The sequence below is a fragment of the Mastacembelus armatus genome, chromosome 19 (genome assembly GCF_900324485.2).
Source record: "Mastacembelus armatus chromosome 19, fMasArm1.2, whole genome shotgun sequence".
Taxonomy (NCBI): domain Eukaryota; kingdom Metazoa; phylum Chordata; class Actinopteri; order Synbranchiformes; family Mastacembelidae; genus Mastacembelus; species Mastacembelus armatus.
Genome location: NC_046651.1, coordinates 18954637 through 18968420, shown reverse-complemented (window position 1 = coordinate 18968420; position 13784 = coordinate 18954637). Strand labels below are relative to the sequence as shown.

Genomic DNA, 13784 nt, shown 5'->3' with positions numbered 1-13784 from the left:
AGACATTTACAAAGTGAAGAGCATCACAGCTTCATCTGTTTAATCTAATCAAAGAGAAGAACCAATCGGAGAACACGCTGAAGGTTTTTATAAGGAACCGAGAGCTTCGGATGATTGGGTGCAGCTGTTTGTGTAGAAAAATAATTAAAACAGCTTTGACAGCGTTTTAGGGCCGAAACAGTTCAGCTGGATCGGAGAGGAATTACGTGCCCCTGACACGAGGGCGGACGGGGGTCATGACCTCCCAGTGAGAGTCTCATTGGTTTCCCTCAGTCATGGCCCCAACATTATTATAACCTTGAACAAGAAAAGAAACTGTGGCAGCTGGCGGAGCTGAAACACTAATGAATAACTTCTGGTTGGATTAAATGGAAAATGACAAGCAAGGACTAAGAGCAAATGTGGTCCAGGTCCAGGCCCGTGTTTTAAAGCAGGTACGTTTGCAGGTCGGCGCGGCGCTCCGCCCGCTCGGCCTGTTGGGACGCAGCCTGCACACGCAGGAGGAACCCGATGACAGCGGCGACTCGCGGCCCGATTGACTCATCTCTCTCGGTGTGACAATCACCTCTGCTCTCCGGCTTATTACTTTATATCTCTGCCTCACTCGCAAACTGCATCCACATTATTACATCTCACAATAACTACCAGACAATGCCATAACCACAGCACTGAGATTTGATTCTTCCCTCCCAGCCAGGCAACGCAAATGGAAAAGAATCAGCCCAACACAAACTGCAAAAAAGCATCTGTGGCCCTGCAAGTCTTTCAGCGAACACCTGATCTCAGTGGGCAGAGGAACAGAGATGTAGGACTGGGTGGGGGAGCAGTCGTGCAGATGAAGGATCGAGGTTGTATTTATGATGTGGACTTAGACCATAAAGCTTCTCGGGGGCTGGGGGAGAGGAGACTATTTCAGGACTCAAACGACGTGTTGGTGACACAGCTCAATATTTTAAAATGCTGGCTGGTCACTCGGAGATGAAAATAAAAGCTGGCTTGAGGTTTAACATAAGGAAAAGCTGATCTGAAGAAAGAAACAGGTAATGAAAGTCTCAGCCTGTGAAGACGAGCAGCTTCTTCGGCCTGATGCTCAGTGGACTCAGATCAAGCTGGTTGTTGGAAAACAGCAGCATATCTGTGTATCATCTGTTGTTAGCATCCTCATTAGCTGGCTGCTCCTCCTCAGGTCAACACGAATACACTGCACGCTGTGGACGCATGGAGGTAAGGAACCCGAGCTCCGATCCCTAATGAGCTGCACTGGACCCAGAGGTCAGAACCTGTTCTTCTCCACGGGTCATCCAGGTCAGGACGTCAGCATCAAACCCAACAAAGAGCCGATTACACTCATTTCTTCATCTTTCTTTTGAATGGCCTAATATCACACGGTGGAAATGCCGAGCCACACGACAGCTCACAAAGCTCCATTAATATTTCCACTAGGATGATTCCAGTCCATCAGAGCCCGACAGAATCCTGCGGCTGGGCACAGGAAACCCAGTCACACCGCCTGGACACTCGCTCTGGGGATATTAGGTGAATTTCAGCATTTTAAAAATCTGACAGCTCCTTTAAAAAGTTCCTGGAGGCACAGATGGTTTCAAATGGTAGAGACTCAAGGTCTCTGGCTGACAGGACAAGGATTAGTGACATCGCAGCTGTCAGGACAGATCCTCGTAACTCTAAAGCGTGAAATATTCAGGAAATCCGCCTCTTGTTTTGATGTGCTCTTAAATGCATTTGATGAGGACTGAAATGACACCGAGCCCTCGTGGTGAAGTCCATGGAAAGTCGTGGCAGAGCACTCGTTCTCCTTCTTGCCTTGCTCCTATAAACTCATCAGATAGAGGGTTTTTGGACAGCTTCTTATTTTGGTGACATTTAGAGAACTGAACACCGTCTGACGTGTCTGAGCAGGATGAAGTTACAGCAGGTTGACACAGAACTTGGTTCATTACTGCGATTAGACAGCAGCTCTGCTCAAGAGTGGAAGTAACTTCAACAACTGTGATCCTACTGATTATCCTTCATAGTTTCCAAACAGCCATAAAGGTGAAAAGCCCCCGTTAGTCCAGAGTGACCCTCATCCACGATTGGAAACGGGCAAATGAAAGACATTAAAACGTGAGTCTCATCCTGTTTATGAATCACACTCTCTTTACGATACAGAATATTCCTGTCGGTTCAGAGAAGACGCCGTCGTCTGTGTGCATGTGTTGCATGACGAGTAAAGAGGCCAGTGCCGGTGTGAGATCACAGAGGGGAGAAGGTCAGACGTCGTGACCGACAGACGTGCGTCATCAATCGTCTGTGGCCTGTAACATGTAAATGTGAACATCTTAATCAGAATAATGTCTTTCTAATAAGGTCAATAGTCGGATTATTGCTGTCCATGTAAACTAGTCACTGTGACACCAGCACTGTGTAAATGTTAAAGGTCATTTAGAGAAAAACAACATCACTGACTCGATGCAGCAGTTTGGTTGAAGCCGTATTTTCTGACGCCTCAGACTTCCTGTTAAATCAAATATTTAGATTTTGCATCTATCTGGGATCGTCCCACGTGCTCATTAGCGCATGTGATCATCTGTGTGTGCTCAGCTTTGCAGCGGGGCAGCATCATCCGGCTTTTCCCTGCTGCCGGACGGGCAGAAAACTGCAGTGCACGTGTGTGTGCACTCTTGAGTAACAAGATAGATGGATTATGACAAAGCAAAGAGACTGTGGAGGGAAATGTGTGTGAGAGGGAGGTGGAGTGGGCGAGCGAGAGAGAATAACAGTGTGAGCCAGAGCAGGCGAGGTTAAAAACAACATGGCATGGGATAGAGAGAGAGGGAGAGAGAGAGAGAGAGAGAGAGGGAGGGAGGCAAAGCAGGAGATGAGGAGTGAGACAGAGATGGATGAGTGAAGCTCTCTGCCTGAAAAATATGAAGAAGAAAACAGAGGAAAACACTGAGAGGGAAAGTAAGAGATGGGAACATTTTTCCAGAGGGTCTTGTTATATACAAACTGTGTGTGTGTGTGTGTGTGTGTGTGTGTGTGTGTGTGTGTGTGTGTTTTGAACACTGTCAGGATGGATTACATAATTAAAAGACAACCTCGCTTCTATAACTCAGTTGAAAAAAAGCGCTGCATCAGTTAATATTGAAAATCTTAATTCGATACCACTATTTTCCGAGATAATACGTTTGCACACACGCACACGTCAAGGATGTTAAAGTTATTCAAATCAATCCGGTGTACGAGCTTGACAAGTGGATGGCTCTGCAGTCCATTAAGAAAATATGAATCCAGCTGGAGTAAACAAACCGAAAACACTTTTATACGTCTCTTATGACAGTTCCACTTAGTGCTGCTTTGGTTTTCATTCGCTTCTTTAACAGAACGACAAAGTAAACAAACTAAAATATGTGTTTGCACTGAAAAGCAGCTGACGCGCTGAAATCACAGCGTCCTGATGCGACTAATGAGGGGAAACACTGTTACGCTGCTGGTTTCAGTCGCTGCGTGTAGAGGCGCTCAACACCCCCGTGAGCGAACCAACACAAACAAACTCTCACAGGTGTTCACCCATTCATCACTGCACCTTTATGTACAGCAGCCTCGTGTGTGTGTGTGTGTGTGGTAGAAAAACCCCACAAGCGGATGCAACAGCATTTAATTACAACTCTCAGAACGTGATAAATCAGACCTGCAGCCAAAGGTGACAGTGACTAATACTAAAGGCGTGTGTGTGTGTGTGTGTGTGTGTGTGTGTGTGTGGCTGCAGGTGATTTCTAACTCACAGGTGGATCCAGATCGTCCACAGGAGTCTGAGGTTAGAAACAGACTGTTTGCAGCAGTAAATGTGTGTGTGAGGACTCCAGACTAATTTACATGTTAACAGGAAGACACATCACGCATCACTTGTTGTTTCTGTGTTACTGGCCCAGTTCCCACAATCCCTCTGGTGTCCGGCCCCTGTGCTGGTCTAAGGACTCAGGTGCGTGGAAGATGAGGCGATACTGCTCCTGTGTGCGGCTCGCCTTGTTTTCTCGGCTCTCCGGGCTGATATCAGATTAGCCCTGTCAGAGTGATGCTTTATCAGCCGCGCTGTCCCCCAGCCAAACAAATGACAGCTGCCCCCCCCCCACCTGTCCCCCTGTGATAAACGACGCGTCAGACCGTCGCCTATCCATCTCATATTGCTGCCAGAGGTGGCGTGAACACTGGGCGCCCAGGAGGTCACCTCAGCGGTTTCCTGGCACTGAGCTGTTGTTTAGTGTGGAACCAAAAACTGATATGATGGTTCTGGAGATTAGAATCACAGAATAAAATTCTCTGGTGTGCACAATACAAGGAACAGGTCCCTGTCCACAGAGCTGTTACAGTTTCTAGGTTTGGATCTGATACAATAACTTTCCTACATTGTCCAGACTGTTTCTGATCACCTGCTGTTGAAGCTGTCAACACCCTGTCCAAACATTTTTATGTATCGGGACGACTGAGAATCTCCACAGACACATTTCAGCACTGTTTGGGAGGAAAACCCTGAAGTTGGTGCTGGAATATGAAAGAAGAGCCAGGAAACTGGCAGATCACAGAGACCACTTACGCTTCAAGCTCAGATGCAAACAACAGAGCATCATCCCAATCAGCCTGCGCCCAAGAGCCACAGAGCCAACGAGATCCTCCATGAGGCACAAGCTCCTAAATGAAAAGGTTCACTTCACCTTTGACACCTTAAAACAAACTACAAACCACCTTCTCCTAGAACTTTCCTCCGCTCTGCCCAGACCCTCAGGTACAGTCCACTTGTCATGGCTCGACCTGTAGGTAACTTCACCTGCACGACTGAGAACCTGCACAGACATGAATCTGGATATGAAAATCAGCTATGCATTATGGGAACTGTAGTATTTTGACATGTTGGCCAATATCAGGAAATTAAAGAATCTCTTGTTTTCTTCAATCTGTCTTAAATCATCCAATGGAATGACTGAGTTCTTGTTTTAATGTCTATTCTGCTGCCAAACACACACTTCACACCAAGTGTGTGTGTGTGTGCCGTTAAAATTATGACCAAAAAAAAAAGTTCCAGATCAAACTTTATTCTAGTTCTAGACCTGCATGTCCTGAGAAAACAAGAACACGTCCGTTTAATCCTAAATCCTGTAACTCAGTCTTTAACCTGATGGTATGAAATGAAGGATCAGATTACAAGAGTCTTATGTGACTGAGGTCACCTCCCGCTCCGACCCCAACGGCCAAAGGCGACGTCTCTGGTGCTGATCTATAATCAGCGCTAATGCTTGTCAAGTATTTTCCACCTCTGCCTCCTACCAGGCAATTAGACAGCGGCCGGAGCGTTTACACTAAGTGCTGCAATTACAGCGGAGAGGAGCTGTGGGTGAGATCAATTATGATGCTGCATGAAGGATGTCGTCCGGTTCTCTCCTCGCTCGCCATTAAACTTCCTTCAGAGTCGTAAACACAACAGAAAGTAAAGAAGCAGCTAAAAAATTTTAAAAGTGGTTGTTTAAAAGTCATTTTCACCCTAAAACTGGGTAAATAACAAACTGTGGTTGCAGACGGAGGCGTCCGGTTCAAGCATCCTGCAGACGTCTCGTTCACAGTCGTGGTCTACGACTGCACTCAGACACTGGCAGCACTGGAGCAGAGCTGGCGTGCAGAGTTTTGATGGATATGACTCTGAACGTGAAGACACGGCTGGAAAAAGTGATGACGATGATGAAGAGGAGTTTGTGTAAAGCGACAAACGGAGCGTTAGTCAGAGCTGAGTGCACGAAGACACAAGCGCTCGGTGAAGCAGCCGTGCACGTAGAAGCTAAATGTTTCAACAGTCTGACATTTTACAGGTTCTCAGCCTGAAGCAGTGACTGAGCTGTGACGTTCAATAGTTCAGCAGACTGAGAAGAAGGATTGTGAAATGTGTTTTCATATGACTTTCCAAACACAACACACCTGCAGAGCTCGAGCTTTAACGTCGATTTGTTTCTCTGTCCTGCTGCCGAGACAGACAGCGGCTCCGATTCTTTCGGATCAGACTCTTATTTGTGTCGTGTCTCATCTTGTCCCTTCTCGCTCTGTTGAAGTTGAACACAGTGTCGTGTTTTTCATTTTGCCTCTCAGGGGCTTGTTGTCTCCTGATGAGGCTCATAGGCCGTTTCTTTTGTTTCTATCATCCATCTTTCGGCCCATAAGGACCAACTTGATGGGAGACAAATCCCGGTGATTAACAAATGATTACAAAAGCCACATGGGACTGGCAACCTTGACTTTAACTGCTTTCTAATCCAGAGAATTTACAGGCCCAGCAGATGGGTCGCCATTTCCAACTGAGTCATATCCAGGACCAATTTATCGCAGAGTGTTTTGTGCCAAAAAATACTGAACCGTGCCACAACTGACCATCCTGATGTGACTGGAAGGGTCAGACAGATGCTGAAGGTACCAGCTGAGAAATGTTTGTTTCATTAAGAACAAATTCTTGTTCCTGATGCAAAGCAAAGTAGGTACTAAAGCTAAAATCGTTAGAGGGTTAGCAAGGCTGATATTACAGAAACACCATTCAAACAGCACCAAAACTGTAAATTCACCAAGAGTCGGTGGCAGCAAACGTCACACCTTCCTACAATTAACTGCATGAACAGACATTCGATCAGGAGAAACAGCAAATATCAACAATCAGGCCTGAAGGAGGAAGCATCAGCACAATCGCTCTGATGAAAAGAAGCTATTTCACATCTCCCTATCACCTTTAAATCACTTGCTAAATGATTAATCTGTATTAATCTGCATTAATCTGTATTAAACTGTATTAATCTGTATTAATCTGGTCAGTTCTTTGCCACAAACCGTCTCAAAGAGACGCTGGAATAATGTGGAGGAACTGAAGAGCCTGGACATGGATGCGAGTCACTGACTGTCCAAATCAATAATTAGTTCAGCCTTCAAGGGCCTCAGGGCATTTTCACCACATATTGATTTTAGGATTATACACGTGCAGTGTATAGTTAGTGTAGCAGTGAGTAATGAGGCTCCATCCAGGTACAGATCATCACAATCACAGTTAAAACAGGTGAAAAGATGAGACCAGCATCACTAAAACAGGCAGTAAAGAAAAAGCAAAGAGCCGAGTGTGATTTCACTCTCACGTAGTATCAGCAGCTTCACACGGAACACACACGTGTGTCGCTGTGGACTGGACATCCTGGTGAAGGTCAAGGTTTAGTGTTTGTGTTTATCTGTACGACATCAGCCAGTGTCACATACGACACAGCTGTAAACTCGACATGCTGAGATCTGCTGTACGTCTGTGCCCTCAGGGACACAATAATAAGACCAGCAGGACCGTTCCCCTTTAACGGGGAAAAGAACAGGGCGGCGTGTGTGTTGGTGTGTGTTTCTGTATGTGGTGTTTGTGTGTGTGTGTGTGTGGGGGGGGCGGGCACGGGGGAGAAAATGGCTGTGTTTGTATTTATTGAGGTCATTTTCAATTTGCTGTTGAAGGGTTTTTGCCCAGAAGGCCTGGGCCGTGTGTGTGTGTGTGTGTGTGTGTGTGTGTGTGTCACTGCTCAGCAGCCCGATAGGGTCCTGTCAATCAATCTGTCTCCCCCAGCCACCAAGAACTAGGTCCCACCTCCCAATGTAAACTTCACTCCTCCGGTTATTTATACCATCTCTGACATCAGGAACAAAGTTAGAGAAGAAGAAGAAGAAGAGGAGACAAGCTGGAGGGAAGGAAGGAAGGAAGGAAAGGAAGAGAGGAAACAGGATGAAGCAAGGAAGGGGAGGAGGGATGAGGAGAGGTGAGCAGGGAGTAGGAAAGACAAATGGAGGAGAGTAATGTGTGTGTGCTGTTCGTACACTGACCCTCACTGTGAAACATCTACTGATGGAAAAGAAGATTTTCCTCTTCCACTGATGCAGAACGGAAAGTCTGTCCTGAGGGTGGTGCCAGAGGATGCTGCATCAGTGGGCTCAGCCTGCGTACGGTGGCCACCGCAGGACATTTCAGACTGAGGCTGTCAGGGTGGGTTTGTCAGGCTCAGCTAACATCCACCGCTACTGGATCCTAACATGTGACACTGATAGATCACTGTTCACACAGCAGCGACCTGCATGGGACTGCAGCTCAGACTGGTCTGGGAAATATGCATCAACTATAAATCCAGACCTGAGCTGGACCTGTGTGTGTGCTGGGACTGCTGCTCGTTCACGTCAGCATTAAACAACTTCCCATCATCCTCTGAGAGACAGTGACCACAACACTCGGTGGGAAGATCATTTCTGATCAGTACATTTTACCACTTGAGGCTAAAATCAGATAAACAGCTCGACAAAATATGATTCTGCATCCAGGCCGATGCTAAACAGGCTGGAAAAAAAGATCCAACACAAAGAAGCAACAGGAAGTTCTGGCAGGAAGATTTGTTATCATGGCTGTGTGTGTGTGTGTGTGTGTGTGTGTGAGAAAACTTAGCAAAGCTTTTAACACGTTTCTGTGACATTATTGAAGAGTGCAACTGTCATTCAGCTTAGTCTCACCCTCCTACGCCGACATGTTCTGGTGCTAATGAATGTCACACACACACACACACACACACACACACACACACACACACACACACACACAAGCCATCTGTGTTTGTGTGCCTCCCACTCTTTTAAAGGCACTTGTAGTCAAACGTGGACACTAAGACCTGGGAGAAGCTCCGACTGTTCCCCCTTTTCATTGACCTACATTTCCTGGAAACTAACTCTGACCCTAACCACCGGGTGCGTCGCCCTAAACCTTTACCCTAACCTGACCTTAACCTTTAACCTCCTCGTCACCCTGAAATATCACGAGCTCCTACGATGGTAAGAGAAACAAAATCACACACGAAACGAAAAGACGGAGCCAACATAAATTTTACTACACACAAAACAAAGAACAATTATCTACATCTGGTTTTAAAACATATTCCTCAACTGAAACGTACAGGAGACATCAGACCCACAGCAGCAGACGTGTTCAAACACAAACCACATATCCACAGTAACAAACACACCAACAGTTTGCAGATGCTGATCACCGAGTGCTGGTGTTGCAGAAAAGTGCGGCCGCTGCTCCATCAATTCACTTTCAATTTAATTTATAGCGTCTAATCGCAATACAACCATCTGCAGGCACTTTCCAGTGGAGGGGAAAAACTCTGCTGGCCATTAATGTGACACGCTGCCCGCTGCATGTCAAAGAAACTTACTGTGGCCCTTTAAATCCCCCTTACCCTTTATTGGCCATACAGTGTGATACATTGCTGGAAAGGCTTTTCATTGGCTACAAGATACGTCAGTCATCATTGACAAACAACTACTTCCATTAGAAGTTGTCCTATCCCCCTGGTGGGATTTGCTCTCAGTGGTGATTCCTATTGGTTTTAGGGTCAGTTACACCGTAAAACGTAACAAACAAGTTTGATTGAGGCCTCATGTGATTCACAGAAGCTTGCTATGTCAATCCTTATTGAATAAATCGACCGTAAAACGAACCGGATTAAAACTTTTCCTGAGGAGGACGCAGGTTTTATGGATTTACTCAGGGATGATAAGTCTTTTGGACTAAAACATGGATGCACTATGTTCCATGGATTCTAATAAAAAGATATGCAATACTTGATATTTCAGCACATGTATGAAGTAACACGACAGAAAAGGTAAGAACTAGCGTATTTCCAATATTTGTACTCTTGTTAAACATTAAGAAACTAGTCGCTGTGATAATTCAATCCTAAATTGCTTTATACCATTTGAGTCGTGAGACTTTATGCTTTCATTTGATACGTAGTTTGTCGGACTTTATTCAAATTTGTCCGACGATCTTTTTAAATAAATCTGGAAATGCAATTAGGTGGATAGATTGTGAGGGAGACCACAGAGGAGAGAATTACAATAATCTATACAGGGGGTGACGAGGCTGTGGACAAGGATGGAGGTGGACTGGACGGTGAGGGAGGGGCGGAGACGATTCATGTTTCTAAGATGGAAGTATGCAGACAGTTATATTATTGATATGTGACTGAAATGATAATGAGCTAATAATAAGGATGACACCCAGACTCTTAACGAGAGGGGAGGGGGGAAACTGAGGAGCTGTCGATATTGAGGGAAAAGCTCTAGAAAATGTAGATTTAGTGCCAACAAGAAGAATTTCTGTCTTATCACTTGAATTTGAGGAAGTTTGAAGTGAACCAGGATTTTATTTCAGATAGGCAGTTGGTGAGAGAGGAGGGTGGGAGTGTGGAACTGGTTCTGCTGGATAGGCAGAGCTGGGTGTCATGCGCGAAGCGGTGGAAATGGATGTTGAATTTGAGGAGAATATTACGAAGTGGGAGGAGGTAGATGATGACGAGAAGGGGCCCCAGGTCGCTGTCAGCGCTGCGATAAGAAGCTTCCTGATGGACCAGTCACGACTAACTGATTTCTTTCTACGCCCTCCCCCGTTCAAAAACTCTGACCACTGAGGCGACGACACAGGACTTACACAGACGGACTTCCCCCCTGTGATTACTGCTATGACTGACGTGTCCAGCCCGCGAGAGAAAAACAGGTGTCGCACCTTCGTGACGAACGGCGTCTCTACCGAACCTTCACCTGAGGTATTTTTAAAGAGACCAGACGCGACCCAACATTAAAAATATACATGTGATTGACAGCTCACCATCCAGGCTGCAAGTGCACCATCTGTTTACGCTGCTCGGTTTCAATAGCGTTAGCGAATGTATTCTATGGCATATGGAAGACACGAGAAAAGGAATCAAATGTGCAAAATAAAGGAGACGTGCAGATTGAAGCTGTGTGTCTGATAATCAGTGTGTTGTCCCTTTAAGGCCTTTAATGAGCATCTAAAAGCTTCTAACCACACTTCTAACTTCCTCTGGTTTTACAAACACACTCATGTCTATTCATTTGATGCTGTTAAAGGTTATTTAACAACAAGCTCTGTGTGTGTGTGTGTGTGTGTGTGTGTGTGTGATGCTGCACGTGTGTCGCAAACGTGTAAACATCTGCACACCTCTGTATGTGTGTAGGCAGGTTAATTAGAGCATAAAAAGTGTGTGTTCCTGGAAGTTGGATGAGGAGCGAGACCCACATTAAAACTTAAAGCTGCTGCCATGGAAACAGCTTGATGGGCAGTGTGAACACACATGAGGGGCCTGCTGCATGGACACACACACACACACACACACACACACACACACACACACACACACACACACACACACTCATAGCATCTCAGTATGAATGAGGCAAGCATGGTGTGACTGTGTGTGTGTGCGAGGTCAGGATGAATCACACACGACCACACAGCAGCTGAATAAGTCAAGAAGCGCGCGCGCACACACACACACACACACACACACACACACACACCAAGGAACACAACTCCCTGCACAAAGAAAAGCTTTTTATCTTCTGCAGTTGTCAGTGGATGGAAACCTCACACACACACAGACAATAACATACAGAGTAAAGATGCAATAACACACACAGACAGCGTCCATGCACACACACACACACACACACGGTATATGCAAACATACACACAAAATAAATACTTTATTCCATTGAAGTGTTGTCTGCTGCCCATTCTCATACAGACTATTAAGAAAAAGATGTTTAAGTTGTAAAAGATGTTCTCAACCTAAAACTCACAACCAGGAAACATCTTAAAGATGTTTTAAAGAGGTTTCACTGTATTTGTGCAGAGTTGACAATTCATGCAACAAGGGTTAAAGGTGTTTTATATATATATATATGCACACACATATATATATATATATATGTGTGTGCATATATATAAATATATATGTGTGTGCATATATATATATATATATATATGCACACACATATATATATATATATATGTGTGTGCATATATATATATATATATATATATATATGTATATATATATATATATATATATATGCACACATATATATATATATATATATATATGTGTGTGCATATATATATATATATATATATGTGTGCCTACACTTATCTCCACAATGTTGTGCACATACTGATTTTGATTACTTCAACTCTACACGTCCAAATGAGGTTCACCTCAGACACAGCAGGATTACAGACAGAGGCAGCATCACACATCATGTCAATATGTAAATATGTAAACACACACGCACACACACACGCACACACACACACACACACAGACCAGTTTGATCCATGGACAGGAATCAAGGTGAAAAATTAATCTGGCAGTAGATGTTGAGCAAAGCTCAGCATCATCTTGGACAAGCTTCAGTGCTGTTTGTGTGTGTGTGTGTGTGGACCAATCCGCTCCATCTGTCACTCCAGGTGGCCACTTACACCTGGGCGCACACGCACACACACACACACACACACACACACGATCACAGATCCAGTTGGTTTTCAACACTGAGAATCAGGCAGAGACGTTTTTTCACACTTGATCTCCTTCCACACTCATTTGCAAACACACACACTCCGTTATTTTGTCCCTTCACACAATGACTTCATCCCCTGCTTCCCTTGTTCACACACACTTTCCTGCTCCATATGCACACTCCTATTTCCCTGTGTGCCTTTAACACCTCTAAACACCCATGTACATGAAGCTACACTTATTGTCTCAGCAGGAACAGATGCTAAATATGCCTTTTACTGTATCTGTAGCACTCACGTATTCCTTACATTCAGCGCAGGGAACACAATGCCAACACAAACTATTCAAACATTCAAACACTAAACGCACGTTTGTTCCCACTCACAGTTGCACACAATAGATTTTCAACCCATGTGGTCCATATATACACAATCGACAGATGCACGCTGCTGTTAAATACACATACATGTGTCTAACACACACACAGTTTGTTCTTTATGTGCACAAACATGTAAACGCTGCCTGTAGGCATTAATCCCCACACACATCTGGAACCAAGAACCTGAACGTGGACCGACCTGTTGGATGAACGTGTGGGCTCCGTGTGGGCTGAGCAGGAGGATGGCTCTGCGCAGCGTGTCTCTGTATCGGTTGAGCTCCTCGGTCCTCATGGTGGTGAAGAGGTTGGTGAACACTTTACTGATGTTCCTGTCCACCCTCTGCAACGCCACGTCCACGCCCTGACGGGACGTCTGGTCCAGGAAGCCCTGCAGGCCGCGGATATCTGGAGCCACAGGAAGAAGGAAAGAGCACAGAGACTTCAAATATAAATCACTGCATCATCATCATCATCATCATCATCATCACCTGTCCAGACAGGTCAACACACACCTGGAGGTCTGGAGCTACAGGATACACACAATTCATTTATATCACTGATATGATTGTCAAGCGAATCAATAAGTCAATATATGATAGATAAAACACTCATCAGCAACGGATATTTCCTGAGGGAGCGATCACTGCTGTTATACACCGTCAGCTCTCAACGGACCACACCTTGTCCTGTGAATATTAACAGGCTGAGTTGATGCACAGGCAGCTCTGGCCTCCAGTGGAAACGAAACCTTCTGCATGGTGAGATTCAGATAAACCTCAAGACCCCAGGACTGGCAGGGAAAGCCCGAGTGTGGAAAGATAATGAACGTCGGGACACTGACTGCAGAGTGGACAGCAAAAAGAGATCAATTATATTAAAGCTGATCCATTAGATGTTAAAGTGATTGTGTGTCTGCGTCGGGGCTGGTCACGGGACGCCACAGGCACCTTCGTGACCAATCGGAAGCAGCGAAGAGAAAGATCCTGATA

The 13784-nt window shown here is 45.3% G+C and overlaps 1 protein-coding gene across 1 annotated transcript in view; it reads right to left on the bottom strand.

Annotated features, from left to right (window-relative positions):
* Positions 1–13784, bottom strand: part of grid1b (glutamate receptor, ionotropic, delta 1b) — a 323064-nt gene that overhangs the window by 98712 nt on the left and 210568 nt on the right. Inside the window, exon 4 of the mRNA XM_026315689.1 lies at positions 12995–13200. Coding sequence (XP_026171474.1) covers positions 12995–13200 — 206 coding nt within the window. The remainder of the gene's footprint in view (positions 1–12994; positions 13201–13784) is intronic.